At 40.5% G+C, this 27071-nt stretch overlaps 1 protein-coding gene across 1 annotated transcript; it reads left to right on the top strand.

Annotated features, from left to right (window-relative positions):
• Positions 1-2033: 2033 nt before the first annotated feature.
• LOC148003810 (uncharacterized) lies at positions 2034-26619 on the top strand. The gene is made up of 5 exons (XM_087569124.1): positions 2034-2258; positions 6885-6996; positions 7280-7391; positions 24137-24189; positions 25360-26619. Exons 1-5 carry the CDS (start codon positions 2094-2096, stop codon positions 25374-25376), a joined length of 459 nt encoding a protein of 152 aa, XP_087425250.1. The 5' UTR covers positions 2034-2093; the 3' UTR covers positions 25377-26619.
• The last annotated feature ends 452 nt before the right edge of the window (positions 26620-27071 follow it).

Here is a 27071-nt window from a genome sequence, read left to right as displayed (position 1 = left end):
CTTGATTGTTATTGAAGACCAGTTTTAGGCCGTGGTGGTCCGACAGCACGCATGGGATTATTTCTATCTTTCTGTACCTGTTGAGGCCCGTTTTTTGACCAATTACATGGTCAATTTTGGAGAAAGTACCATGAGGAGCTGAGAAGAAGGTATATCCTTTTGCTTTAGGATAGAATGTTCTATAAATATCCGTTAAGTCCATTTGGCTCATGACTTCTCTTAGTCTGTCGACATCACTGTTTAATTTCTGTTTCCATGATCTGTCCATTGATGAGAGTGGTGTGTTGAAATCTCCCACTATTATTGTGTGAGGTGCAATGTGTGCTTTGAGCTTTAGTAAGGTTTCTTTTACGTATGTAGGTGCCCTTGTATTTGGGGCATAGACATTCAGGATTGAGAGTTCATCTTGGTGGATTTTTCCCTTGATGAACATGAAGTGTCCTTCCTTATCTTTCTTGACGACTTTTAATTGAAAATTGATTTTATTTGATATTAGAATGGCTACTCCAGCTTGCTTCCTCTGACCATCCGCTTGGAAAATTGTTTTCCAGCCTTTCACTCTGAGGTAATGTCTGTCCTTGTCTCTGAGGTGTGTTTCCTGTAGGCAGCAGAACGCAGGGTCCTCGTTGCGTATCCAGTTTGCTAATCCATGTCTTTTTATTGGGGAATTGAGGCCATTGATGTTGAGAGATATCAAGGAATAGTGACTATTGCTTCCCGTTATATTCATATTTGGATGTGAGGTTATGTTTGTGTGCCTTCATTCTCTTTGTTTTGTTGCCAAGACGATTAGTTTCTTGCTTCCTCTAGGTTATAGCTTGCCTCCTTATGTTGGGCTCCACCATTTATTATCCTTTGTAGTGCTGGATTTGTAGAAAGATATTGTGTAAATTTGGTTTTGTCATGGAATATCTTGGTTTCTCCATCTATGTTAATTGAGAGTTTTGCAGGATACAGTAACCTGGGCTGGCATTTGTGTTCTCTTAGGGTCTGTATGACATCAGTCCAGGATCTTCTGGCCTTCATAGTTTCTGGCGAGAAGTCTGGTGTGATTCTGATAGGTCTGCCTTTATATGTTACTTGACCTTTTTCCCTTACTGCTTTTAATATTCTTTCTTTATTTTGTGCGTTTGGTGTTTTGACTATTATGTGACGGGAGGTGTTTCTTTTCTGGTCCAATCTATTTGGAGTTCTGTAGGCTTCTTGTATGCCTATGGGTATCTCTTTTTTTAGATTAGGGAAGTTTTCTTCTATGATTTTGTTGAAGATATTTACTGGTCCTTTGAGCTGGGAGTCTTCACTCTCTTCTATACCTATTATCCTTAGGTTTGATCTTCTCATTGAGTCCTGGATTTCCTGTATGTTTTGGACCAGTAGCTTTTTCTGCTTTACATTATCTTTGACAGTTGAGTCAATGATTTCTATGGAATCTTCTGCTCCTGATATTCTCTCTTCCATCTCTTGTATTCTGTTGGTGAAGCTTGTATCTACAGCTCCTTGTCTCTTCTTTTGGTTTTCTATATCCAGGGTTGTTTCCATGTGTTCTTTCTTGATTGCTTCTATTTCCATTTTTAATTCCTTCAACTGTTTGATTGTGTTTTCCTGGAATTCTTTCGGGGATTTTTGCGATTCCTCTCTGTAGGCTTCTACTTGTTTATTAATGTTTTCCTGTGTTTCCCTAAGGGAGTTCTTCACATCTTTCTTGAAGTCCTCCAGCATCATGATCAAATATGATTTTGAAACTAGATCTTGCTTTTCTGGTGTGTTTGGATATTCCATGTTTGTTTTGGTGGGAGAATTGGGCTCCGATGATGCCAAGTAGTCTTGGTTTCTGTTGCTTGGGTTCCTGCGCTTGCCTCTCGCCATCAGATTATCTCTAGTGTTACTTTGTTCTGCTATTTCTGACAGTGGCTAGACTGTCCTATAAGCCTGTGTGTCAGGAGTGCTGTAGTCCTCTTTTCCTGTTTTCTTTCAGCCAGTTATGGGAACAGAGTGTTCTGCTTTCGGGCGTGTAGTTTTTCCTCTCTACAGGTCTTCAGCTGTTCCTGTGGGCCTGTGTCTTGAGTTCACCAGGCAGCTTTCTTGCAGCAGAAATGTTGGTCTTACCTGTGGTCCCGAGGCTCAAGTTCGCTCGTGGGGTGCTGCCCACGGGCTCTCTGCGGCGGCAGCAACCAGGAATACCTGTGCTGCCTCTTCCGGGAGCTTCAGTGCACCAGGGTTCCAGATGGCCTTTGGTGTTTTCCTCTGGCGTCCAAGATGTATGTACAGAGATCAGTCTCTTCTGGTTTCCCAGGCTTGTCTGCCTCTCTGAAGGTTTAGCTCTCCCTCCCACGGGATTTGGGTGCAGAGAACTGTTTATCCGGTCTGTTTCCTTCAGGGTCCGGCGGTGTCTCTGGCAGGGGTCCTGCCGCTCCTGGGCCCTCCCCCACGGGAGCCCAGAGGCCTTATACAGTTTCCTCTTGGGCCAGGGATGTGGGCAGGGGTGAGCAGTGTTGGTGGTCTCTTCCGCTCTGCAGCCTCAGGAGTGCCCACCTGACCAGGCGGTTGGGTCTCTCTCTCACAGGGTCTGGGAGCAGAGAGCTGCTGCGGGCCGGGATCCGAGGGTGTGGGACTTCCGGTAAACACAGAACGTGCCCGGTCCTAGAGAAATTCTGCTTCCATGTGTCCCAAGCTCACCAGGCAGCTTTCTTGCAGCAGAAAAGTTGGTCTTACCTGTGGTCCCGAGGCTCAAGTTCGCTCATGGGGTGCTGCCCACAGGCTCTCTGCAGCGGCAGCAACCAGGAAGACCTGTGCCGCCCCTTCCAAGAAAGAATCTTTTAAGTAAGACATTTCATAATATTAGCAAACTTTGCTGAAACAACTGTTATCTCTGAATGGTGAAGTTCCCCTGGACATTTATTCATAAGCAGTGAGTAAAGAGAAGTCATAAGTATCTCAGAACACTACTGGAATTTCTGTAGCCTTGTTGTAGGAAATATGAATCTTCTAAGCTGACTCTGGCTTTCTTCAGGGAGTCTCAATTTCTGCAGACTGGTGACCAAGTATGAATGGTACATTGGAAGAGTACTCAGTGAGACAATTAAAAGACATTTATAGTGGATCAATATGAGAATTTGAGTTTGTTTGTTTGTTTTTTCTGTTTCTGTTTACAGCTAAATGACTCATGTGGTCATTTGAATGAGAATAGCAGCATAGGCTTATACATCTGGAGACTTGGTCCCCAGTTGGTAGAACCGCTTGAGAAAGATTAATGGGTTTGGCTGGTTGGAGGAGGTATGTCACTGGGGCAGGCTTTGAAGCTTCAAAACCCCATAACATTCCATTACCTCTCTGCCTATTACTTGTTACTTGTCTATCAAAATGGAATCTTCTGCTCCTGCTCCAGCATCATGCCTCCTTGCCTACAGCCATATTCCCCACCATGATTGTCATGAGCTCTAACTAACCTTCTGAAGCTGTATGCCCCATATAAACACCTTCTACTCTAGATTCTCTTGGTTATGGTATCTCATCACCCCAACAGAAAAGAAACGAAGACAACTTGTTAAAATATGAGTGTGCCATTATCTCAAGGGAATTAAGTGGATGGGAAGTTTTGTGTGTTCTCTCTATTCCTCTGCTCGAACCCTGAAAGAATAAATGTTGATGTTGACCTGATAGGAATGGAATGTCCTTGCTTTACATTCAAAGAAGTAAAAGTAAAATCTACCCTCTCTTAGGAACTTCCAAGCACCTTCTAATTATATCCGTAAAACTTAGCTATGTTCTACTTATTGATATAACGTTTTCTCTGAAGATTAGTCATAAAAGAGTGATCTCTTGGGCACCTGAACTGAACCTCAGCATAGGAAAAGAGTCAGCAACAAAACCATTATCACCTGCAAATTCATTCTCTAAAATACGCAGCACTTTCACTTACCCACTGCACTAATACTGTGTGATCTAAGCATGTAAAATATGTCTAACACTTTGACCTAGAACAAGACCTTTTCACGAATAAACTTTGGTGGTAGCAAATTATAACAAATGAACACCTGACTTGATAAGAAATAATGGTTAGGCTAATGGGTTTTAGAATTCAGGTATCTGGGCTCAAATCCTAACTTTCCATTTATTTAAATCACAGAATATTGCAAGTTTTCATTATATTTTAACGAATCTGTCAAAGTTGGATTTTACATCGTTTCAAAGAAAGATGAGTGATGACTCCAATTTGGAATTTATCTTCCAAGATGTATAATTTTATTTGAGAAGAAATAAATCAAGGAGTGATTACTGAGTTAATTTGTTAAAGGATTATAAGACATAAAATCCTGATTTGAAAAGCACAGTTAACAACTTTGAACAAGTAATTTTTACCAAATGTGGTTTTCTTTTCCAGGTGTCTTTAATGATGGAAAGAAAAAGTCATGGAAACTATATAAGCCAAAATTTTATATAAAAGCTGTCTTTTCTTTAAAGCTGCAATGCGTGATAAGACAATATCACATAAGTCTTGATAAAAATAATTAATGGGGTCAGCACTTACTAATCTTTTCTTTATTTGTATGTATAAGCCAAAATGACTTAGTAATTTTTCCTCTAAAACCGTTGCATACAAAGTCTGTATTTATTATCCATTATAATAATATATATTATATAATCAAAAATAAATAAAGAACTCAAGAAGTTAGACACCAACAGACCAAATAACCCAAGTAAAAATGGGCTACAGAGCTAAACAGAGAATTCTCAAGAGAGAAATATCTAATGGTCGAGAAACACAGAAAACCTTCAAGATCCTTAGTCATCAGGAAAGTGCAAATCAAAACAACTCTGAGATTCCACCTTACACCTGTCAGAATGACTAAGAACAAAACCTCAAATGACAGCAAGGATGTGGAGCAAGGGGAACCCTCCTCCATTGCTGATGGGCGAGCAAACTTGAACAACCACTTCGAAAATCAAATCAGTGGTTTCTCAAGACACCCCTGGAGCAAATAACCAAAAGACTGTACCATAGAGGTATTTCCTCAGCTATGTTCACAGCAACTTTATTCATAATAGCCAGAAACTGGAAACAACCTAGATGTCCATCAACTGAAGAATGGATAAAGAAAATGCAGTTCATCTATACAATGCGACACTATTCAGTTATTAAAACCAAAGGCATCATGAAGTTTGCAGTCAAATGGATGAAACCTGAGAATATCATCCTGAGTGAGGTAATCCAGACTTCAAAAGGCAAGTATGGTATGTACTCACTTGTAATTTGGTATTAGTCATAAAGTGCAGAATAACCATGCTACAATCCATAACCTAAAGAAACTGGGTAAGAAGGTGAGCCCAAGGGATGTGAATCTCACTCAGAAGGAGAAATAAAATATTCATCAAAGGTGGATGGAGAGAGGGAACTGGTTGAGAGAGGGGATAAGGAGAATTATGGGGAGGTCAAACAGTTGTGGGAGGAATGGGGAGAAAGCTGGAAATGGGTGGGAGGCATCTCTGGGATCGACTGTGGACCTAGGATGGGGAAGGATATGCAGAGTCTATAGGGGTAACCCTAGCTGAGATTCCTACCAGCTGGGGATATAGAGATGGAAGTGGCCATCTCCTATAGCCAGGCAGGATTTATAGTAGAAGGAGAGGGACATCAACCCACCCACAAATCCTTCAACCCAAAATTTGTCCTGCCAAGAAGATCAACAGGGATGAAGATGAAGGAGAGACTGAGGGAATGGCCAACCAATGACTGGCACAACATGAGACCAATCCCATGGAAGAGAGCAGATACTATTAATGACAGTCTGCTATGCTTGCAGACAGAAACCAGCATAACTGACTCCTGAGAGGCTTCACCCAGCAGTTGTTGGAAACAGATGTGGAGACCTACAGCAAGCAGTGAGCAAAGCTTGGGAAGTCTTGTGGAAGAGTAGAGGATAGAATTGAGTGAGCCAGAGAGGTCAGGGACACCACAAGAAGACCTACAGAATCAACTGACTTTGACCCATGGAGTTTTACTGAGACTGAACCACCAAACAAAGAGCATGCAGGGGCTGGATCTAGAACCTCCTCTCCCCCCACCCTCCATACACACACATTTTTAGCAGATGTGTAGCTTAGTCTTCATGTGGCTTCCCTAACAATTGGAGTTGGGGCTGTCACTGACTCTGTTGCCAGCCATTGGATTGCCTGATTGGGCCTCAGTGGGAAAGGGGATGCTTAAGCCTGCTGGGACTAGATGTCTCAGGATGGGATGGTACCCAAGGGGAGTTTCCCCTTCTCTGAGGAGTAGGGTAGAGGGTAATGGGAGAGGGGTTTACAAGGGTGGGACTAGGAGGAGAGAAATGAGGGGCTGCAATTCATATATAGTGTGAATATAAATAAATAATGAAAAAATTAAGTGAGGTACCTAGGTGGAGGAAAATGGTCAGCAGGGAACTCTCTTTGAAGGATATACCATGCCTCTGATCCCTTCTCCTTCTATTTCTTCTTCCTAGTTATTGTGAGGATAGCATGTCCTCTGCTGTGCCTGTCCACCACAGTCTTCTTCCTTGCCAGCATCCTAACAACAATAGGGCCAGCAAGTCATCACCTGGGACCTCTGAAGACTCCTGTCATCATTTTGCTTCTTTAATTTGCTTATGTCAGATAAATTGTTCCAGTAACAAAATGACTAACACAATATGCTAAGACTAAACCTGGGTTTTTCCACTTTCATATTCTGTTTGCTCTTTATTCATTTACTTGGAATTTTCCTCTTATTGACACATTTACCTTTCTTTGTGATATTCTGTGGTAATTTGATATATATGGGCAATTGCTGATCAAACTTATATAATTAGTATTCTCACCCCCTGTAACATTTTCCATCTCTTTTGAACTATTTAAATATTTTTTTTCAGAATTCAATTTTATTTTTACAAAGAGGTTTGAAAGAATGGCAAGATGGCTTTGTGGGAAAGAGCACTCACTGTGTGAGGATCCTTAAGGACACTCCAGCCAACATGTGCACAGGTACACACACACACACACACACACACACACACACACACACACACACACCAGGAAACCTATACTACTAGCATCACAGTGCATAAAATTAATCAGTAAAACAAATACTGAGGTGTTTTGAGCATAGCTCTCTAATTAGTCATTTTCTGTGTGTTTGTGTGCCTGCATATGTATGTGGGTATTCATGTGCATATATGTACATGTGTGTGGGTAGGCACCTGCATACATGCACAGATCCAAGATTCCATGTCAATTATCTTCTATTGCTTTTGACTTTATATTACAGGACAAGATGTCTCCCTGAACCTGGAGCTCATGGATTTATCAGGATTAGCCTCCTGTCTCTACTTCCCTACAGCTAGGATGAAAGGCATATGCCATCGTTCACAACTTTTTATGTAAGTTCTGAGGATTCAGACTGAAGTCCTCATATAAATTTTGTAGCCTGCAACCTCACTAAAATAATATTCTTAACCATGTTACGCAAAATCTGTTTCTCTATACATAAAATTATGTGATATACAAACATGGATGAGCCTTTCCTATTGGAAAGGACTCTTATTTCTTTGCCTTGTTGGTCTGGAAAGGACTTTTAAATAATAATAAATTGCATGATCTGGAAGTTTCTTGCAAGTTTAAACATCATATACTCAATGTGACCCCCCCTTATAAGAGAAACTGAGACAATTTCCTTTAAAATCAGGAATGAGACAAAACTGTATATTCTCACTTTTTTATTTGATATAGTGCTCAGAGACTCAGCTACAGTATTTAGACAAGAAAAATGCATAAAAGGGATAAAAATAGAAAAGGAAACTATACCTTTTTATATATGATGGGATTCTTTACCAAGACTTTATATAGCCAACTAGAAAACTCTTGGATTTTCTGTGTTAGTGGTAGGTAAGTACATAAAAACATATTTGATAGTGAAAACATAAAATGCAGTGTGATATGCTATAACTTCCATTGCTACTGGCTACTCTAACTGTATAGAAGTTCCTTGAGTTACATAGTCTTTAACCTGATTAATTTCAGTGTATGAACTTTCTTTAATATAAAGCCTATATAATAACATTTAAAATCTTTTTAATGTTTTAATTAATTGATTGAACATTATATGGTGTGCAAAATGGGATGGACATTTTATATTGGGAAGAGATTTTATTTTGTTTGTCATCTTGGTCTGGATAGGACTTCTGAACAGCGTGATCTGGAAGTTTCTTGTAAATGTAAACAGCGTGCAATCTATCCATTCTATCATTTTATTCATAGGTAGTTCTCCATGAGAACTGAACATATGCCTCTGCAATGATTTGTACAGCATAAATGTTTGCAGATGCTTTTGTGTAGAAACAGACTGTTGGGGAAAGTTCAAATGCTCACAAATAGGTTGGTGGGTAAAAGGACTGTGGCGTTCCCCAACAGTGGAAGGAACTTAAGGAAGCAAAGGGAGAGCTACAGACCCAGACAGCATCACAACTACCTCTCAGATGACCACATCCAGCAAAAGCAGGTACAGGAAGAGTTAACACTGTCTAATGCCATTTGTTATGGCCTCCCACAGGCCACATACTGAGGCTTGGTCACCAGCTTATGATACAACTGGGAAGTAATTCACACTTTAGGATTTCAGACATAGCAGGAAAGAGTAGATTTTCTTGGGGCTACATTTTGTTTCTAACACTTCTCTCTTTACTTCATCATGTTTTCTCTGCCATGATGTTCAGCCGTGCCAAAAGCCTGATAGGAATGGATCAAGCCATTCGCAAATGGAAGACTTCAAAGTCTTGAGCCAAGATGTGAATTCTTCCCTTATCCTAATTTTCTTTAGTATTGTGTAACAGTGATAGAAAGCTAACGTTTAGTTGTATAAAATTCTGGAAGAAACAAATTATTCTTCAATAGCTTGTTTTGTTTTAAGGTGATTTTCTAGATATGGTGACCGTGGAGGACTGAGGTCATGAGGTCAGAGAGGGTTACCTAATAGCTTGGTTTGGGCACACACAATGTCTCTAGGTTCATTGACTTTATGGATAAAACAAAACAGTTACATGAGTGTTCATAGATATCAAACTGTACTAACTGTATACTTTTAAAATTCAAATTTTACTACTATATTATTTGTGTTTAATAAGCCATTTAAAAGCTGAGGGAAGAAATACTACTTTGGGAATTTATAGATTGCTTTGTCCTGGTAAGTTTGTCTTGCTCCATACATTCGTTTGAATTTGGAATGACCAAACAGTTTTAATAAGAATAAATGATAAAATAGGTTGGACTAAAGACATAATTCACTGGCATGCTACTGGCATGCATGGGGTTGTGGATTTGATCCTCAACCCTGTAAATGAATAAATAAAAGGAGGCTTGGGAATGAGTTGATAGTTAAAGTGTTTATCTAATAAACAAGAGTTTTAGAGTTCAGATCACCAGAACCCAAGTTAACAAGAGAAAGGGTTGTGATCACTCTGTAATTCTAGCCTTAGAACACGATGACAGGGGATTCCTGGAGCAAGCTGGCTACTGAGACTAGCGATATCAGAGAGCTATGGATCTGACAGAGAGACCGTGCCTCAAGAGAGCAATGGGGGAAGATGCTATACGTCAACTTCCTCTGTAGTCAAATGCGGCCAGGCATGTACACACACACACACACACACACACACACACACACACACCATGCACACACACAAGAAAATAATAAAGGGAATTTGTGGGGGTGATAGCATTTGCCTGTGGTCCTGGAACTTGGAAGGCAGAAGTAAGAGGATTGATAGAAATTCAGGCAAGCGTTAGAGAATACACAGGTCATCAGTTCAAGCACAGCCAGAGAAAGATTCAACTCTGTCTCAGTAAAATAAACAAAAAACATATAATAAACATTAACAAGGGGCGGCACAGGTCTTCCTGGTGGCTGCCGCTGCAGAGAGCCCGTGGGGAGCACCCCACGAGCGAACCTGAGCCTCGGGACCACAGGTAAGACCAAATTTTCTGCTGCAAGAAAGCTGCCTGGTGAGCTTGGGACACAGGAAAGCAGAATTTCTCTAGGACCAGGCACGTTCTGTGTTTACCGGAAGTCCCACACCCGCGGATCCCGGCCCGCAGCAGCTCTCTGCTCCCAGACCCTGTGAGAGAGAGACCCAACCGCCTGGTCAGGTGGGCACTCCTGAGGCTGCAGAGCGGAAGAGACCACCAACACTGCTCACCCCTGCCCACATCCCTGGCCCAAGAGGAAACTGTATAAGGCCTCTGGGCTCCCGTGGGGGAGGGCCCAGGAGCGGCAGGACCCCTGCCAGAGACACCGCCGGACCCTGAAGGAAACAGACCGGATAAACAGTTCTCTGCACCCAAATCCCATGGGAGGGAGAGCTAAACCTTCAGAGAGGCAGACAAGCCTGGGAAACCAGAAGTGACTGCTCCCTGCACACACATCTCGGACGCCAGAGGAAAAAGCCAAAGACCATCTGGAACCCTGGTGCACTGAAGCTCCCGGAAGGGGCGGCACAGGTCTTCCTGGTTGCTGCCGCTGCAGAGAGCCCGTGGGGAGCACCCCACGAGCGAACCTGAGCCTCGGGACCACAGGTAAGATCAAATTTTCTGCTGCAAGAAAGCTGCCTGGTGAACTCAAGACACAGGCCCACAGGAACAGCTGAAGACCTGTAGAGAGGAAAAACTACACGCCAGAAAGCAGAACACTCTGTCCCCATAACTGACTGAAAGAGGAAAACAGGTCTACAGCACTCCTGTCACACAGGCTTATAGGACAGTCTAGCCACTGTCAGAAATAGCAGAACAAAGTAACACTAGAGATAATCTGATGGCGAGAGGCAAGCGCAGGAACCCAAGCAACAGAAACCAAGACTACATGCCATCATCGGAGCCCAATTCTCCCACCAAAACAAACATGGAATATCCAAACACACCAGAAAAGCAAGATCTAGTTACAAAATCATATTTGACCATGATGCTGGAGGACTTCAAGAAAGACATGAACACACTTAGGGAAGCACAGGAAAAAATTAATAAACAAGTAAAAGCCTACAGAGAGGAATCGCAAAAATCCCTGAAAGAATTCCAGGAAAACACAATCAAACAGTTGAAGGAATTAAAAATGGAAATAGAAGCAATCAAGAAAGAACACATGGAAACAACCCTGGATATAGAAAACCAAAAGAAGAGACAAGGAGCTGTAGATACAAGCCTCACCAACAGAATTCAAGAGATGGAAGAGAGAATCTCAGGAGCAGAAGATTCCATAGAAATCATTGACTCAACTGTCAAAGATAATGTAAAGCGGAAGAAGCTACTGGTCCAAAACATACAGGAAATCCAGGACTCAATGAGAAGATCAAACCTAAGGATAATAGGTATAGAAGAGAGTGAAGACTCCCAGCTCAAAGGACCAGTAAATATCTTCAACAAAATCATAGAAGAAAACTTCCCTAACCTAAAAAAAGAGATACCCATAGACATACAAGAAGCCTACAGAACTCCAAATAGATTGGACCAGAAAAGAAACACCTCCCGTCACATAATTGTCAAAACACCAAACGCACAAAATAAAGAAAGAATATTAAAAGCAGTAAGGGAAAAAGGTCAAGTAACATATAAAGGGAGACCTATCAGAATCACACCAGACTTCTCGCCAGAAACTATGAAGGCCAGAAGATCCTGGACTGATGTCATACAGACCCTAAGAGAACACAAATGCCAGCCCAGGTTACTGTATCCAGCAAAACTCTCAATTAACATTGATGGAGAAACCAAGATATTCCATGACAAAACCAAATTTACACAATATCTTTCTACAAATCCAGCACTACAAAGGATAATAAATGGTAAAGCCCAACATAAGGAGGCAAGCTATACCCTAGAAGAAGCAAGAAACTAATCGTCTTGGCAACAAAACAAAGAGAATGAAGGCACACAAACACAACCTCACATCCAAATATGAATATAAAGGGAAGCAATAATCACTATTCCTTAATATCTCTCAATATCAATGGCCTCAACTCCCCAATAAAAAGACATAGATTAACAAACTGGATACGCAATGAGGACCCTGCATTCTGCTGCCTACAGGAAACACACCTCAGACACAAAGACAGACACTACCTCAGAGTGAAAGGCTGGAAAACAACTTTCCAAGCAAATGGTCAGAAGAAGCAAGCTGGAGTAGCCATTCTAATATCAAATAAAATCAATTTCCAACTAAAAGTCATCAAAAAAGATAAGGAAGGACACTTCATATTCATCAAAGGAAAAATCCACCAAGATGAACTCTCAATCCTAAATATCTATGCCCCAAATACAAGGGCACCTACATACGTAAAAGAAACCTTACTAAAGCTCAAAACACACATTGCACCTCACACAATAATAGTGGGAGATTTCAACACCCCACTCTCATCAATGGACAGATCATGGAAACAGAAATTAAACAGTGATGTCGACAGACTAAGAGAAGTCATGAGCCAAATGGACTTAACGGACATTTATAGAACATTCTATCCTAAAGCAAAGGATATACCTTCTTCTCAGCTCCTCATGGTACTTTCTCCAAAATTGACCATATAATTGGTCAAAAAACGGGCCTCAACAGGTACAGAAAGATAGAGATAATCCCATGCATGCTATCGGACCACCACGGCCTAAAACTGGTCTTCAATAACAATAAGGGAAGAATGCCCACATATACGTGGAAATTGAACAATGCTCTACTCAATGATAACCTGGTCAAGGAAGAAATAAAGAAAGAAATTAAAAACTTTTCAGAATTTAATGAAAATGAAGATACAACATACCCAAACTTATGGGACACAATGAAAGCTGTGCTAAGAGGAAAACTCATAGCGCTGAGTGCCTGCAGAAAGAAACAGGAAAGAGCATATGTCAGCAGCTTGACAGCACACCTAAAAGCTCTAGAACAAAAAGAAGCAAATACACCCAGGAGGAGTAGAAGGCAGGAAATAATCAAACTCAGAGCTGAAATCAACCAAGTAGAAACAAAAAGGACCATAGAAAGAATCAACAGAACCAAAAGTTGGTTCTTTGAGAAAATCAACAAGATAGATAAACCCTTAGCCAGACTAACGAGAGGACACAGAGAGTGCGTCCGAATTAACAAAATTAGAAATGAAAAGGGAGACATAACTACAGATTCAGAGGAAATTCAAAAAATCATCAGATCTTACTATAAAAACCTATATTCAACAAAATTTGAAAATCTTCAGGAAATGGACAATTTCCTAGACAGATACCAGGTATCGAAGTTAAATCAGGAACAGATAAACCAGTTAAACAACCCCATAACTCCTAAGGAAATAGAAGCAGTCATTAAAGGTCTTCCAACCAAAAAGAGCCCAGGTCCAGACGGGTTTAGTGCAGAATTCTATCAAACCTTCATAGAAGACCTCATACCAATATTATCCAAACTATTCCACAAAATTGAAACAGATGGAGCACTACCGAATTCCTTCTACGAAGCCACAATTACTCTTATACCTAAACCACACAAAGACACAACAAAGAAAGAGAACTTCAGACCAATTTCCCTTATGAATATCGACGCAAAAATACTCAATACAATTCTGGCAAACCGAATTCAAGAGCACATCAAAACAATCATCCACCATGATCAAGTAGGCTTCATCCCAGGCATGCAGGGATGGTTTAATATACGGAAAACCATCAACATGATCCATCATATAAACAAACTGAAAGAACAAAACCACATGATCATTTCATTAGATGCTGAGAAAGCATTTGACAAAATTCAACACCCCTTCATGATAAAAGTCCTGGAAAGAATAGGAATTCAAGGCCCATACCTAAACATAGTAAAAGCCATATACAGCAAACCAGTTGCTAACATTAAACTAAATGGAGAGAAACTCGAAGCAATCCCACTAAAATCAGGGACTAGACAAGGCTGCCCACTCTCTCCCTACTTATTCAATATAGTTCTTGAAGTTCTAGCCAGAGCAATCAGAAAACAAAAGGAGATCAAGGGGATACAGATCGGAAAAGAAGAAGTCAAAATATCACTATTTGCAGATGACATGATAGTATATTTAAGTGATCCCAAAAGTTCCACCAGAGAACTACTAAAGCTGATAAACAACTTCAGCAAAGTGGCTGGGTATAAAATTAACTCAAATAAATCAGTTGCCTTCCTCTATACAAAAGAGAAACAAGCCGAGAAAGAAATTAGGGAAACGACACCCTTCATAATAGACCCAAATAATATAAAGTACCTCGGTGTGACTTTAACCAAGCAAGTAAAAGATCTGTACAATAAGAACTTCAAGACACTGAGGAAAGAAATTGAAGAAGACCTCAGAAGATGGAAAGATCTCCCATGCTCATGGATTGGCAGGATTAATATAGTAAAAATGGCCATTTTACCAAAAGCAATCTACAGATTCAATGCAATCCCCATCAAAATACCAATCCAATTCTTCAAAGAGTTAGACAGAACAATTTGCAAATTCATCTGGAATAACAAAAAACCCAGGATAGCTAAAGCTATCCTCAACAATAAAAGGACTTCAGGGGGAATCACTATCCCTGAACTCAAGCAGTATTACAGAGCAATAGTGATAAAAACTGCATGGTATTGGTACAGAGACAGACAGATAGACCAATGGAATAGAATTGAAGACCCAGAAATGAACCCACACACCTATGGTCACTTGATTTTTGACAAAGGAGCCAAAACCATCCAATGGAAAAAAGATAGCATTTTCAGCAAATGGTGCTGGTTCAACTGGAGGGCAACATGTAGAAGAATGCAGATCGATCCATGCTTATCACCCTGTACAAAGCTTAAGTCCAAGTGGATCAAGGACCTCCACATCAAACCAGACACACTCAAACTAATAGAAGAAAAACTAGGGAAGCATCTGGAACACATGGGCACTGGAAAAAATTTCCTGAACAAAACACCAATGGCTTATGCTCTAAGATCAAGAATCGACAAATGGGATCTCATAAAACTGCAAAGCTTCTGTAAGGCAAAGGACACTGTGGTTAGGACAAAACGGCAACCAACAGATTGGGAAAAGATCTTTACCAATTCTACAACAGATAGAGGCCTTATATCCAAAATATACAAAGAACTCAAGAAGTTAGACCGCAGGGAAACAAATAACCCTATTAAAAAATGGGGTTCAGAGCTAAACAAAGAATTCACAGCTGAGGAATGCCGAATGGCTGAGAAACACCTAAAGAAATGTTCAACATCTTTAGTCATAAGGGAAATGCAAATCAAAACAACCCTGAGATTTCACCTCACACCAGTGAGAATGGCTAAGATCAAAAACTCAGGTGACAGCAGATGCTGGCGAGGATGTGGAGAAAGAGGAACACTCCTCCATTGTTGGTGGGATTGCAGACTGGTACAACCATTCTGGAAATCAGTCTGGAGGTTCCTCAGAAAATTGGACATTGAACTGCCTGAGGATCCAGCTATACCTCTCTTGGGCATATACCCAAAAGATGCCTCAACATATAAAAGAGACACGTGCTCCACTATGTTCATCGCAGCCTTATTTATAATAGCCAGAAAATGGAAAGAACCGAGATGCCCTTCAACAGAGGAATGGATACAGAAAATGTGGTACATCTACACAATGGAATATTACTCAGCTATCAAAAACAACGAGTCTATGATATTCGTAGGCAAATGGTTGGAACTGGAAAATATCATCCTGAGTGAGCTAACCCAATCACAGAAAGACATACATGGTATGCACTCATTGATAAGTGGCTATTAGCCCAAATGCTTGAATTACCCTAGATCCCTAGAACAAAGGAAACTCAAGACGGATGATCAAAATGTGAATGCTTCACTCCTTCTTTAAATGAGGAAAAAGAATACCCTTGGCTGGGAAGGGAGAGGCAAAGATTAAAACAGAGACTGAAGGAACACCCATTCAGAGCCTGCCCCACAGGTGGCCCATACATATACAGCCACCCTATTGGACAAGATGGATGAAGCAAAGAAGTGCAGACCGACAGGAGCCGGATGTAGATCGCTCCTGAGAGACACAGCCAGAATACAGCAAATACAGAGGCGAATGCCAGCAGCAAACCACTGAGCTGAGAATAGGTCCCCCGTTGAAGGAATCAGAGAAAGAACTGGAAGAGCTTGAAGGGGCTCGAGACCCCAAAAGTACAACAATGTCAAGCAACCAGAGCTTCCAGGGACTAAGCCACTACCTAAAGACTATATATGGACTGACCCTGGACTCTGACCCCATAGGTAGCAATGAATATCCTAGTAAGAGCACCAGTGGAAGGGGAAGCCCTGGGTCCTGCTAAGACTGAACCCCCAGTGAACTAGACTATGGGGGGAGGGCGGCAATGGGGGGAGGGTTGGGAGGGGAACACCCATAAGGAAGGGGAGGGGGGAGGGGGATTTTGCCCGGAAACCGGGAAAGGGAATAACACTTGAAATGTATATAAGAAATACTCAAGTTAATAAAAAAAAATGTAAAAAAAAAAAAATAAAAAAAATAAACATTAACAAACAAAAATAACACAAGTATGCATTGCTATTAGCACTCTAACCCAAAAAAATTCACACTGTAAATAACATGTTAAGAAAAACAATCATATTAATGTGATATTTGCCTTTAATATTTTTGTAACTTCTTAAGTAGTAAGGTATAAAAGGAAATGATAAAGAAAAGTCTTTCCTTAAGGTATGCATATGGTCCTATTAGATTTTGACACATGGCCCTGCAAACAATTTTCAAAGTCAATGACATTCTTAAAAGGTGCTTTGAAGTGTAAAGAGGTTTCAAATGTTTCAGATAAAACAGATAAAGACAGAACCGAGCCCATGGGAGTCACAGCATGTTTCCGTTTAGGAAATCAGTCTTGACATAAAGGCAGTCTTTAGCCACAAATTTTCTGTTAACCAGGAATATAAAATATACCATTTAAAATGTTCAGTGAAACTGACAACCTGTATTGTAAGGGCTTGTGTGAATCCCTTTGTGTGCCAAAATCAATTTTAAAAGGAAAATTCTTCCAAGACTGTTTTTTTGTTTTGTTTTGTTTTTGTTTTTTGGATATTGCATTGTTAACTGAAGCCATTACAACACATGTTAATCTTGAGTTCCCTCAAAATAACTAGCAAGTGGAAAATCTTGCTAAGATTTTGGGATCTCTATCCAAATTTGAAACCATTTGTCCCTCTGTGGAGAAAATTAGACTAAATCCCATAGAAGCATATAGCTGACTGTTGCTTATGGACCGGTCCCATGCGCTCCTACTGGGCTTGTCACTGGGCTGGACACTGTCTAAATAATGTCAGTTTTGCCTCACTACCCTTACCTAGTGTTTCATTTCATTCCATATTAGGAGTCTCTCCTCAAACAAAACAGGAACAACACTTGAGGTCAAATAATTTTCAGGATGAATTTTGTATATATCAAGGTCCTCCCAAAGTATCAGGTCTATGTAAACAAACATCATTTAGAAAAACATTCAGGCTATCTGAGGGCCACTTCCTTGATTCAGGACAGTTCAAGGCAATAGAAATCAAAGTATAGACGAACCACACATATCAGACTTTTAGATTTATTATTTCCAACCCATTTGATGATATTCTTTAGTTAGGACACAGGTAATTCATTGCTTATCAAAGGACTGACATCTTTTACAGTTGGATTCAGTTCTTCATACCCTCTTTATCATCTTAATTCATTGGCATCCATATTGGATATATGTTAATGGACTCATTTGATTACCACAGGAGACATTGAGTATTTTGAGTTCTAGGAAAATTAAATCAATGGACAACCAGAGATGACAAAAGGGAGGGAGACCCATTTTTCAGAACTTAGTTTTGAATGAACTGAAAAGGAAGCAAGATTTTTCCTACAATATTTTTGAGTACACTCCAGATAATTGTGAAATGGTTATAAAACAGGGCTAGGACTATGAGAAATCTTGACAATGAATATCAAGTGAATAACTGAGCAATAAAGGAGAGAAAAGTGAGGCAGAACATAAAATTATGCTTGCTTTGCTATTACAAAGATGTCTTAATCTGCATGTAATGCTTGGACTGAGACAACTTCCTATTTCCTATGAAAGTCTGAAGAGCATTTTTTTATTTTTCATCTTTTATTTGTACTTATTAGATGTTACTTTTCTTTTAAGTAGACATGTCCTGAAAATATGTTCACAGGAGCAGGTGACAACGAGTGTTAGGAGAGATCATCAGATGCCCTGGAGCTAGAGTTACAGGCAGTTGTGAACCACCCAGTATCAATGCTGAGAACCAAACTTGGATCCTCTGCGAGAGCAGTACCCACCCCTAACCACCGAACATCTCTCCAGCCACTCACATTTATTTTTTATTAAATAAAAGTACATCTATATTCAATCGCCAGTGTGAACAAAAGCCTAAACTGTGGCGCAGAATACACTATGACCTGCTACTGCTGGTTTTCCCATAGGAAGCCATGGTTCCTGAGTTCTCTACTTCATCTATCAGAGGTCCAGTTTTCCTCAGTGGCAAAGCAGGACGTAGTAGTTGGTTCTTCCTTGTTCAGTCCACTGAGTCAAATGAGCACATGTATATGGTGGCATCCCCTGAAGCAGGAAAATGGCTACACACCTACCATAGAAAACTGACTCTCATCCCGCATCCACCAACTGCCAACAAATAGCTTCTTCGTTGGAAGTAGGACTGTAGTAACTCCTTATACCTCATGGATGCCGAAGGGTTTAACTGGCTTGGTCTTGTGTAGGTAATAATATCTGCAGTGAGTTCAGGAGTGCAGCGGCCATGCCAGTCCAGAGTGTTGCACCACACACCGCTCTCCCCCGTGTTCCCGCATTTACTTCTTTCTGCCTCCTATTCCTTGTTGTTTCCTGAGTCTTCAGGGACACGATATAGGTGTCCTATGTATGGTTGGGCAGTCCCGGTGGTTTACTCTTAATACTCTAAACAGTTGTGTACATCAGTCACCGCCCACTGCAGTAAGTGCCTTTTCTGACCAAGATGGAGAGCAACAGAAATGAGCAATCACGCTTTAGACTACAGGTGAGAATTTGGGAGACTAACGTGTAAAAGTAGTGCTTGGCAACTGGAGCTCCTCTATTTAATCAGCTTTCCCTACCCGTGTGCAGCCTTCCCGAAAGGCAGAAGAGGAAGCCATTCATCACGGTCATTTTTACTTTATGTGACAATCCAGTTTTTTTTCTGAACTACTTTGCAGAAGGGCAGCTTAGGCAAAGTTTTTCCCCTCCCATAAAAAGTACTGAGTAGGTTGTATATAAAAGTGACAGGGTGGCAAAACTGTGCCTTTCTGTTACATTATGAGAAACTGTAAAATGAACCATAGTGCATACATTACCTTAACTGAACTAACTTAACACAACCAGTGCTTGAGATGTATATTTTTATTGGATATTTTATTTATTTACATTTCAAATGTTACACCATTTCCTGGTTTCCTCTCTGGAAGCCCCCTATCCCATCATCCCTCCCCCTTGCCTCTATGAGGGTGCTCCCACCCACACCTACCCATCCGCTCCTGCCTTCCTGCCCTAGCATTTCCCTACACTGGGGTATCAAGCCTTTACAGGACCAAGGGCCTTTCCTCCCATTGATGTCCTACAAGGCTACATCTGAGACTGGAGCTATGAGTCCCTCCATGTGCACTCTTTGGTTGGTGGTTTAGTCCTTGGGAGCTCTGGGGGTTCTGGTTGGTTGATATTGTCCTTCCTATGGGTTGCAAACCCCTTCAGCTCCTTCATTCCTTTCCCTAATTCCTCCATTGGGGAACCGGCGCTCAGTCTAATGGTTGGCTGTGAGCATCCACCTCTGTATTTTTCAGGCTCTGGCAGAGCCTCTCAGGAGACAGTTATATCAGGTTCCTGTCAGCAAGCACATCTTGGCAACCACAATATTGTCTGGGTTTGATGTCTGTATGTAGGATGGATCCCCAGGTAGGGTAGTCTCTGGATGGCCATTCCTTCAGTCTCTACTCCACACTTTGTTTTCATATTTTCTCCCGTGAGTATTTCACTCCCCCTTCTAGGAAGGACTGAAGCATCCATGCTTTGGTCTTCCTTTGAACTTCATGTGGTCTGCGAATTGTATCTTGTGTAATCCGAGCTTTTGGGTTAATATCCACTTAGCAGTGAGTGCATACCATGTGTGTTCTTTTGGGATGCATATTTTAATTGAGGTCCTGAGACTATTTCTGCAACCCAGTACACAAAATAAATTAAATGTTTTGTTCATACTGTACCATTATAAGTATACACTTTTAAAGTCAACCAAAAAGATGATGGCTCGTCATTTGTGCATAATTCCCATTTCTGGTACCTGGAAATAAACGCCTCCCCTCCCACTGAATATGAAGAAGCGTATTTTCATCTTGATGAACTTTTAATCTCAAGGCTCTGTGTCTTGCTAGGAATTTATGGAAGGCACATACTAATTTTATACCTATATGTCATGTATAGACTTACATATAATCTTAACCAAAAGGTAAGAACTGATCAGATAAAATATCCCTGATGGCAAACAATCTAGTTTTACAACCACCCATCAACATCTGTTCTGATTCGTAGATGTATCTGTTATTCCTACAAATTAAGCTGATAAAAGATACACAATGGGAGCGAAAATTTCCATCTTAAAGCCGAAGCATTCTTACTCAGTCACCTTTCAGTCTTCAGGTGAATTGATACTGTGATTTCACATTAAACATCTCTAAATGTGTTTATAATATACATGCAATTGCCATGTGCTCGTGTTATTGGCTTCCATAAGTCTATCAACTCCATTCTTCAACACGGTCCTTTCAAGTTCTGATTGTAAAGTTGGACTCTTGGCTAGCTCTTGGCTTGGCCTCTGAAGATTTCTATAACTGGCAAGAATATAAGCTGTGCATAAAGAATGCTCCATGCAATGATTTATGATGGACAGTTTCAGGGAGCATGGGATTTTGCTGCTTGCTAAGTGGAGAATGTCTATGTGGCTGGCCTCTGAGAACTTTCTTTAGGGAAGACATCTTATAGAAAGTACTGCATATTCCTCTCTAAGAGAGAATATGATCTATGAGACCACACCCAGGAAAGAAGAAAAACAGAGCTGTGTGTGTCTGATCCAGACTCCTCTGTGGGTTTCTTCTGTTTGTCTAGCTGTGCATATTTGCCATGTTGAGGTGCTACTCTTTGTGCATATGGCTCTGTGCAGGTTCTCATGAGTATCCCTACCCAAGCACTGAACAGATGGCATTAGATGACTCCTAAAAATTTATTTAATTAGTATAAATTAAAACACTAAAAAATTTATCTTTTCCCACCCTTCAACACTAGGGTAATGTTTTGCTTTATTTTCCCATATCAAATGTGTTTCTTCCTGTTTTAAAAAAATCTTCTGTTACTGCCTCGTCTCTTTAAAAGTCCCAATTCCACTGCATTGCTTACCAGTACCCTAACCCTCTGTATGTCAGTTCACATGTTCCCTTGCTCAGGGGCTTCTGATAAGCCATTCACCCAGTGGAGAGCTGTATATTATAGCTACTCACCAGATTGTCTTGCTTGTCTGTTCTCTTAACACCATCACAAATTTGCTGTCTGTCTTGCCTCAGTTCCCCTTCCCCAACTTGTTGCAGCTGAGGCATAATTGCAAAGAACTGGAAAGTAGGTATTAAGATTAATCTTCACATCTTGATAGTTGCATTCCTCATAACTATTCATGAGTTGATGATATCTAAGCAGACAATCCCTTTCTAAACCACCAGAACCGGTGGTGCATCTGTTGAAATGGTAAGCTTTCACACCTGGCTAGCTGTGGCATAAAGCATAGGATGATATGACTTACACAGTGGCTCTAAGGTATTTACCCAATGAGATGAGGGGTTTTTTTGTGTGTATCCCTTGCCTTCCCTGTGGAAATTTCCCAGCTTCCAATCCAGGTAGCACATATCTAGATAATGAAGAAAGAGAGGAATAAATGGTGTGTGTGTGTGTGTGTGTGTGTGTGTGTGTTGGGGGAGGGAGTAAAATAGTTCTCTTCCAGACCAATAACTGTCCAAGATAAATAGGAAAAGGTAAATACTTGTTTAGATTAGTAAATAATGTAATTAATTAGTAATTAATTGTAAATTGGTAAATAGTAATAGTAAAGGCTTATTTAGAGTCTATAAAGGTGAAATGTACCTTTAAAGGTAAAGACTGATTTAGATCAGTAAGGATTGATCACTGATGACTGGAAGAAAGGCCTGAGCATGCTCACATTGAGTAAGGTCATTTCATAATGAAAATGGACTTAGTTGTTGAGTAGAGGAATGGTTTGTACCATATAGGATGTTTAAGTCATTTGGAATACAGATTCCAGCATAACTTGGGGTGAGAGGACCAGCTTCTAAAGTCTCTGCTGTAATAGGTAAGTTTGATGGGACCAGAAAGTTAGGTTTCAGCTATGTCTATCATTATACCCTACTATTGATCCTGCTGCACTGGGGACCATTTTTTGAAATGCTGGAGAGACCTACATAAGCCTCTCCCACCTAACTCCATAGGTTCTGGGTGAGATGGTTGTAGTATATGAGACTTGTAACTTGTTTCAGATGTGCACTGAATTGAGCTCTGGTCTCATTTACAGTGGTAGGCCAGCTCAGTACTGGCTGCCTAAATAAGAAAATGTCATCTGCTGAATCTATGACATTCATACTAGTTTTAAAGTGGCTTCACCATTTCTAATATATTGGAAAACAAACTACAAAGCTGTGCTATGTAAGCCACATGGGAGCTGTTTAATAAAAATATTAGTCACTTCAGATCATACCAAATAGCACGAACTATTATGATAAATTTAAGTACAATATAACATTGAGTTTTTCTCCTTAATCTTGAATATAAAGTGAAAATGGAAACAAAGCTCTACGTTGCCTAAAAACATTGCATACAGAGGAATACAATCTACCATGAATTAAACTACTCAGAGGCTGAAAAAAAAATCAGTCCAGAGAGTACACTTCAGTGATCAGAGTTGAGAAGAACTGAGAGTTAATTTCCAAGAGGATACTGATTACACTCCAAAAAATTATTTGGGTAAAACACATTAAGTTTTCCATGGATAGGCACCTGTTGATAATATTGTTAAAGAAAGTCCATTTGTATTATATATTATCAAAATTGTTTGTTGTTCTTACACTTTGCATCTGAATAAGGTTGCATCCCTTGTGTGTGTGGATAAAATATTGTAGCAACAAAGTTTGCATAAACACAACTCTTAATTCAAAGAAGATAGGAGATAGTTCACTCTGGGGCAAAATATGATTGTCCACAGTCCAGGAACACATACGCAAGACACTTCAAATTCCACGTGGTAACAGCTCAATGAAGGTTTATAGTAAAAGAACAAAGAAAGTCATAAATCAAGACACTTTTCATATACATTGGTGGAAACACTAAGTAGTCAAGTTGAAGCAAAGCATGGAAATTCTGTTGGAAACATTACCTGGCAATATTCTTGACTTTTTAATTGGTTGGTTGGTTGGTTGGTTGGTTGGTTGGTTGGTTGGTTGGTTGGAAAACTGATGCATTGTTCGTACATTCTAAATATATACTCAATGGTCATAAAGGTGTTAGGTCAGGTTACAGAGAATAGGGAGCGCTAAAGATGGCTATAAGTAATTTGGCTCTAAAATTGAAACATCCTAAACTCTCCAATCATCAAAGTTCTAATCAGCTTTCCAGAAGGTTCTGTATAAAGGCTCTGATTCTTTCTGGTCACTTTCATTAATAGAAACAAAACACAAAAACCTAAGGAAATAAACATTGTAATGGTCTTCAGTAGAAACACTATAATAAAGTGTTCTTTTGTGCTGTGGGCTAGAGGAAATGGTTCATAATGAAAGGTAATCTGACTCTTTGGTATAAAGCTACTTAGAATAAAATAGAAGGAAAAACCCTCAAGTGAGATAATCAAGAAAAATGCAAAAATATGCAAGAAGTAAATTTCCCTGGTCTCATACATTCTCCTTCTCCCCGCAGGAAGGAATCATTATGTAGAAAATAGCTACCTAACTGCTCTTTCCCTTATCTTTCTCTGGAGAATCCTATGATATTTGACTTATTTGATTTTTTTTTCTTACAGAAGCGAAATAATACTCTCCTTAAAAAATGTAGTAAGATGTCTGTCCTTCAAAGGTAAAGTCAAAAATACTTGCTGGTCTTAAAAAGTAAAATGTTGAGAACCCCATAGGAAGAACAACAATATCAACTAACCAGATCCCCCAAAGTTCCGAGGGACTAAACCACCAACCAAAAGTACATATACATGGAGGGACCCATAGCTCCAGCTAGATATATAGCAGAGGATTGCCTTATCTGGTACCAATGGAAAGGGAGCCCCTTTGTCCTATGGAGGCTTAATGTCCCACTATAAGGAAATTCCAGGGTGAGGAGAAGGGAGTGGGTGGGTAGGGGTTGGGGAACAACCTCATAGAGGCAGAGGGGAAGGGGAGGAGATAGAAGGGTTGTGGAGGGGAAACTGAGAAGGGGGACAGTTGAAATGTAAAGAAATAAAATAACCAATTAAAAACTCAAAAAAAGAAAGAGTGAATGCATTTGAAGTGCCAGGTTTTTTTTTTATAAGAACATCCATTGGAACAAATGCAAACACTAACTCAAGACTAGTAAATGTAGCATTCAGGAAGAGGCAAGGAATAAAAGAACCTCAGTTGTCACTTTTAGAGGTGGATTACTGGCTAATACATTTGTTTCTAAAATGATGTCACTGTCTTTCCTCTTGTTAATGAATATTAAACAATTAAGAAGTATCCTTTGTCAACTAGGTTGGCACCATCACTTCCCTCTGATGTTTTTAAACAATCTAAGACATTATTTCCTTCCCATATGTATATTTATTTAGTAATATATAAATAAAATCTCTTCAGTCGATTTTTCTTGTGTATATATAACTTCAGAGATGAGTACTTCATATTTGAGAATCAGTTAAACAGTTCATTCCTTGGATAAATTAACTTTCCCTCTCTCGCTGTCACTAACTGCCCGGAGTTATTTATCTCAGGGTGGAGACTGAGAGTTTCCCCTTCTGCATTAGTTTGTCTATTGTTTTCGTCATTGTTCTTAAAGCATTTGTCTTCATAAATTTATTTTCATAAAAGCTCCAAGGAAAATAAGAAAGGCAGTTAACTATGTCATATAGAAAAAAAGAGAAAATCATTATTTGTTTCTTAACAAGTATAAAAATAATGACTGGACCAACTTAAGACCCATCACATAGACAAGAAACATTCCATGACACTACTAATTGTATTCTGTATACACTATTAATTATAGTCTGTATGCTTGCAGACAGGAACCTGGCATAGCTGTCCTCTGAGAAATTCCACCCAACAACTGACTGAAACAGATTCAGAGACCCACAGCCAAACATTAGATCAAGTTTATGAAGTCTTGTGGAGATTTTGGGGAAGGATTGAAGGAACAGGAACCGTACAAAAAGACCAACAGAATCAACTAACCTGGACTCTTGAGGGTTCTCAGAGACTGAATCACCAACCAAAGAGCAAGCATGGGCTGGACCTAGATCCCCTGAACATATGTAGCAGATGTGCAACTTGGTCTTCATACAGAAACCCCAATAACTGGAGCTGACCCTGACTCTGTTGCCTGCCTGTGGATCCTATTCCCCTAGCTGGGATTCCTCGTCTGGCCTAATGGGAGAGGATGCGCCTAGTTCTGCAGTGACTTGGTGTCCCACAGAGCCTGGGAGCCTAGCATAACTGCCTCTTGTGTGGCTTCACTCAGCTACACTCAGAGATGGAAACAGATTGCAAGACCCACAGCTAACCACCAGATGAAGCTTAGAGTCTTGTGATACAGTGGAGGATGGAACTGAGTGAACCAGAGGGGTCAAGGACACCACAAGATCTACACAGTCAACTAACCTGGGCCCATGGGGGCTCACAGAGACAGAACCACCAACCAAAGAGCATGCAGTGGCTGAACCTAGGTCCTCTACACATTTGTAGTAGACGTTCAGAGTGGTCTTCATATAGGTCCTCTAACAATGAAAGCTGGGCTGCCTCTGACTCGGTTCCTTACCATTGGGTCCCATTCTTCTAACTACACTTCCTGTTTGGGCTTCAGTGGAAGAGGATCACTCGGTCCTGCTGTGACTGGATAGACCAGGGCAAGATGGTACCCAAGGGGGATTTCCCATTCTCTAAGGAGGAGGGCAGGAGTATTGGGGGATAGGAATTTGTAAGGATGGAACTAGAAGGAAAGAAAGAAGGGGGCTGCAACCAGAATCTAAAGTGAATAAATAAGTTAATTAATGAAAAAAGTTAACAAGAAAAAAAATAAATCAATGAATGAAGTCAGAGAAACACACACATGCACACACACACACACACACACACACACACAGAGACAAATTGCCTTTTCTGAAAACAATCAAGAGTGATTTGGAGTAATATTTATTTTGTTTATGACATGATTTTCATAGATAAAATCAAATATATGATGTTGTACAAGGTATAAGTTTTAAATGTTTTATTAATACAACGGTTTATTACATTGAAGTACTATATTAAAATATCATATTTTGCTAAAATCTCTCTGGATAGTACTTAGCTTTTCTTCAAATTTCTTCAGAAAATATATAGAAGTGTTTAGGATTGAAGACACAATAACCCTCTCTCCCAAACCCCGTGGGAGAGAGACCTCACCGCCTGGTCAGGTGGGCACTCCTGAGGCTGCAGAGCGGAAGAGACCACCAACACTGCCCACCCCTGCTCACATCCCTGGCCCAAGAGGAAACTGTATACGGCCTCTGGGTCCCCGTAGAGGAGGGGCCAGGAGCAGCAGATCCACTGCGTCTCAGACACCGCCAGAACCTGAAGGGACCGACCAGATAAACAGTTCTCTGCACCCAAATCCCGTGGGAGGGAGAGCTAAACCTTCAGAGAGGCAGACACACCTGGGAAACCAGAAGAGACTGCACTCTGCACAATCTTTGATGCGAGAGGAAAACACCAAACGCCATCTGGGACCCTGGTGCA

Source organism: Rattus norvegicus, chromosome 9 (assembly GCF_021556685.1).
Source record: "Rattus norvegicus strain SHRSP/BbbUtx chromosome 9, alternate assembly SHRSP_T2T, whole genome shotgun sequence".
Lineage (NCBI taxonomy): Eukaryota > Metazoa > Chordata > Mammalia > Rodentia > Muridae > Rattus > Rattus norvegicus.
Note: the sequence above shows the minus strand (reverse complement) of the source record. Positions and strands in the feature narration are given on the sequence as shown.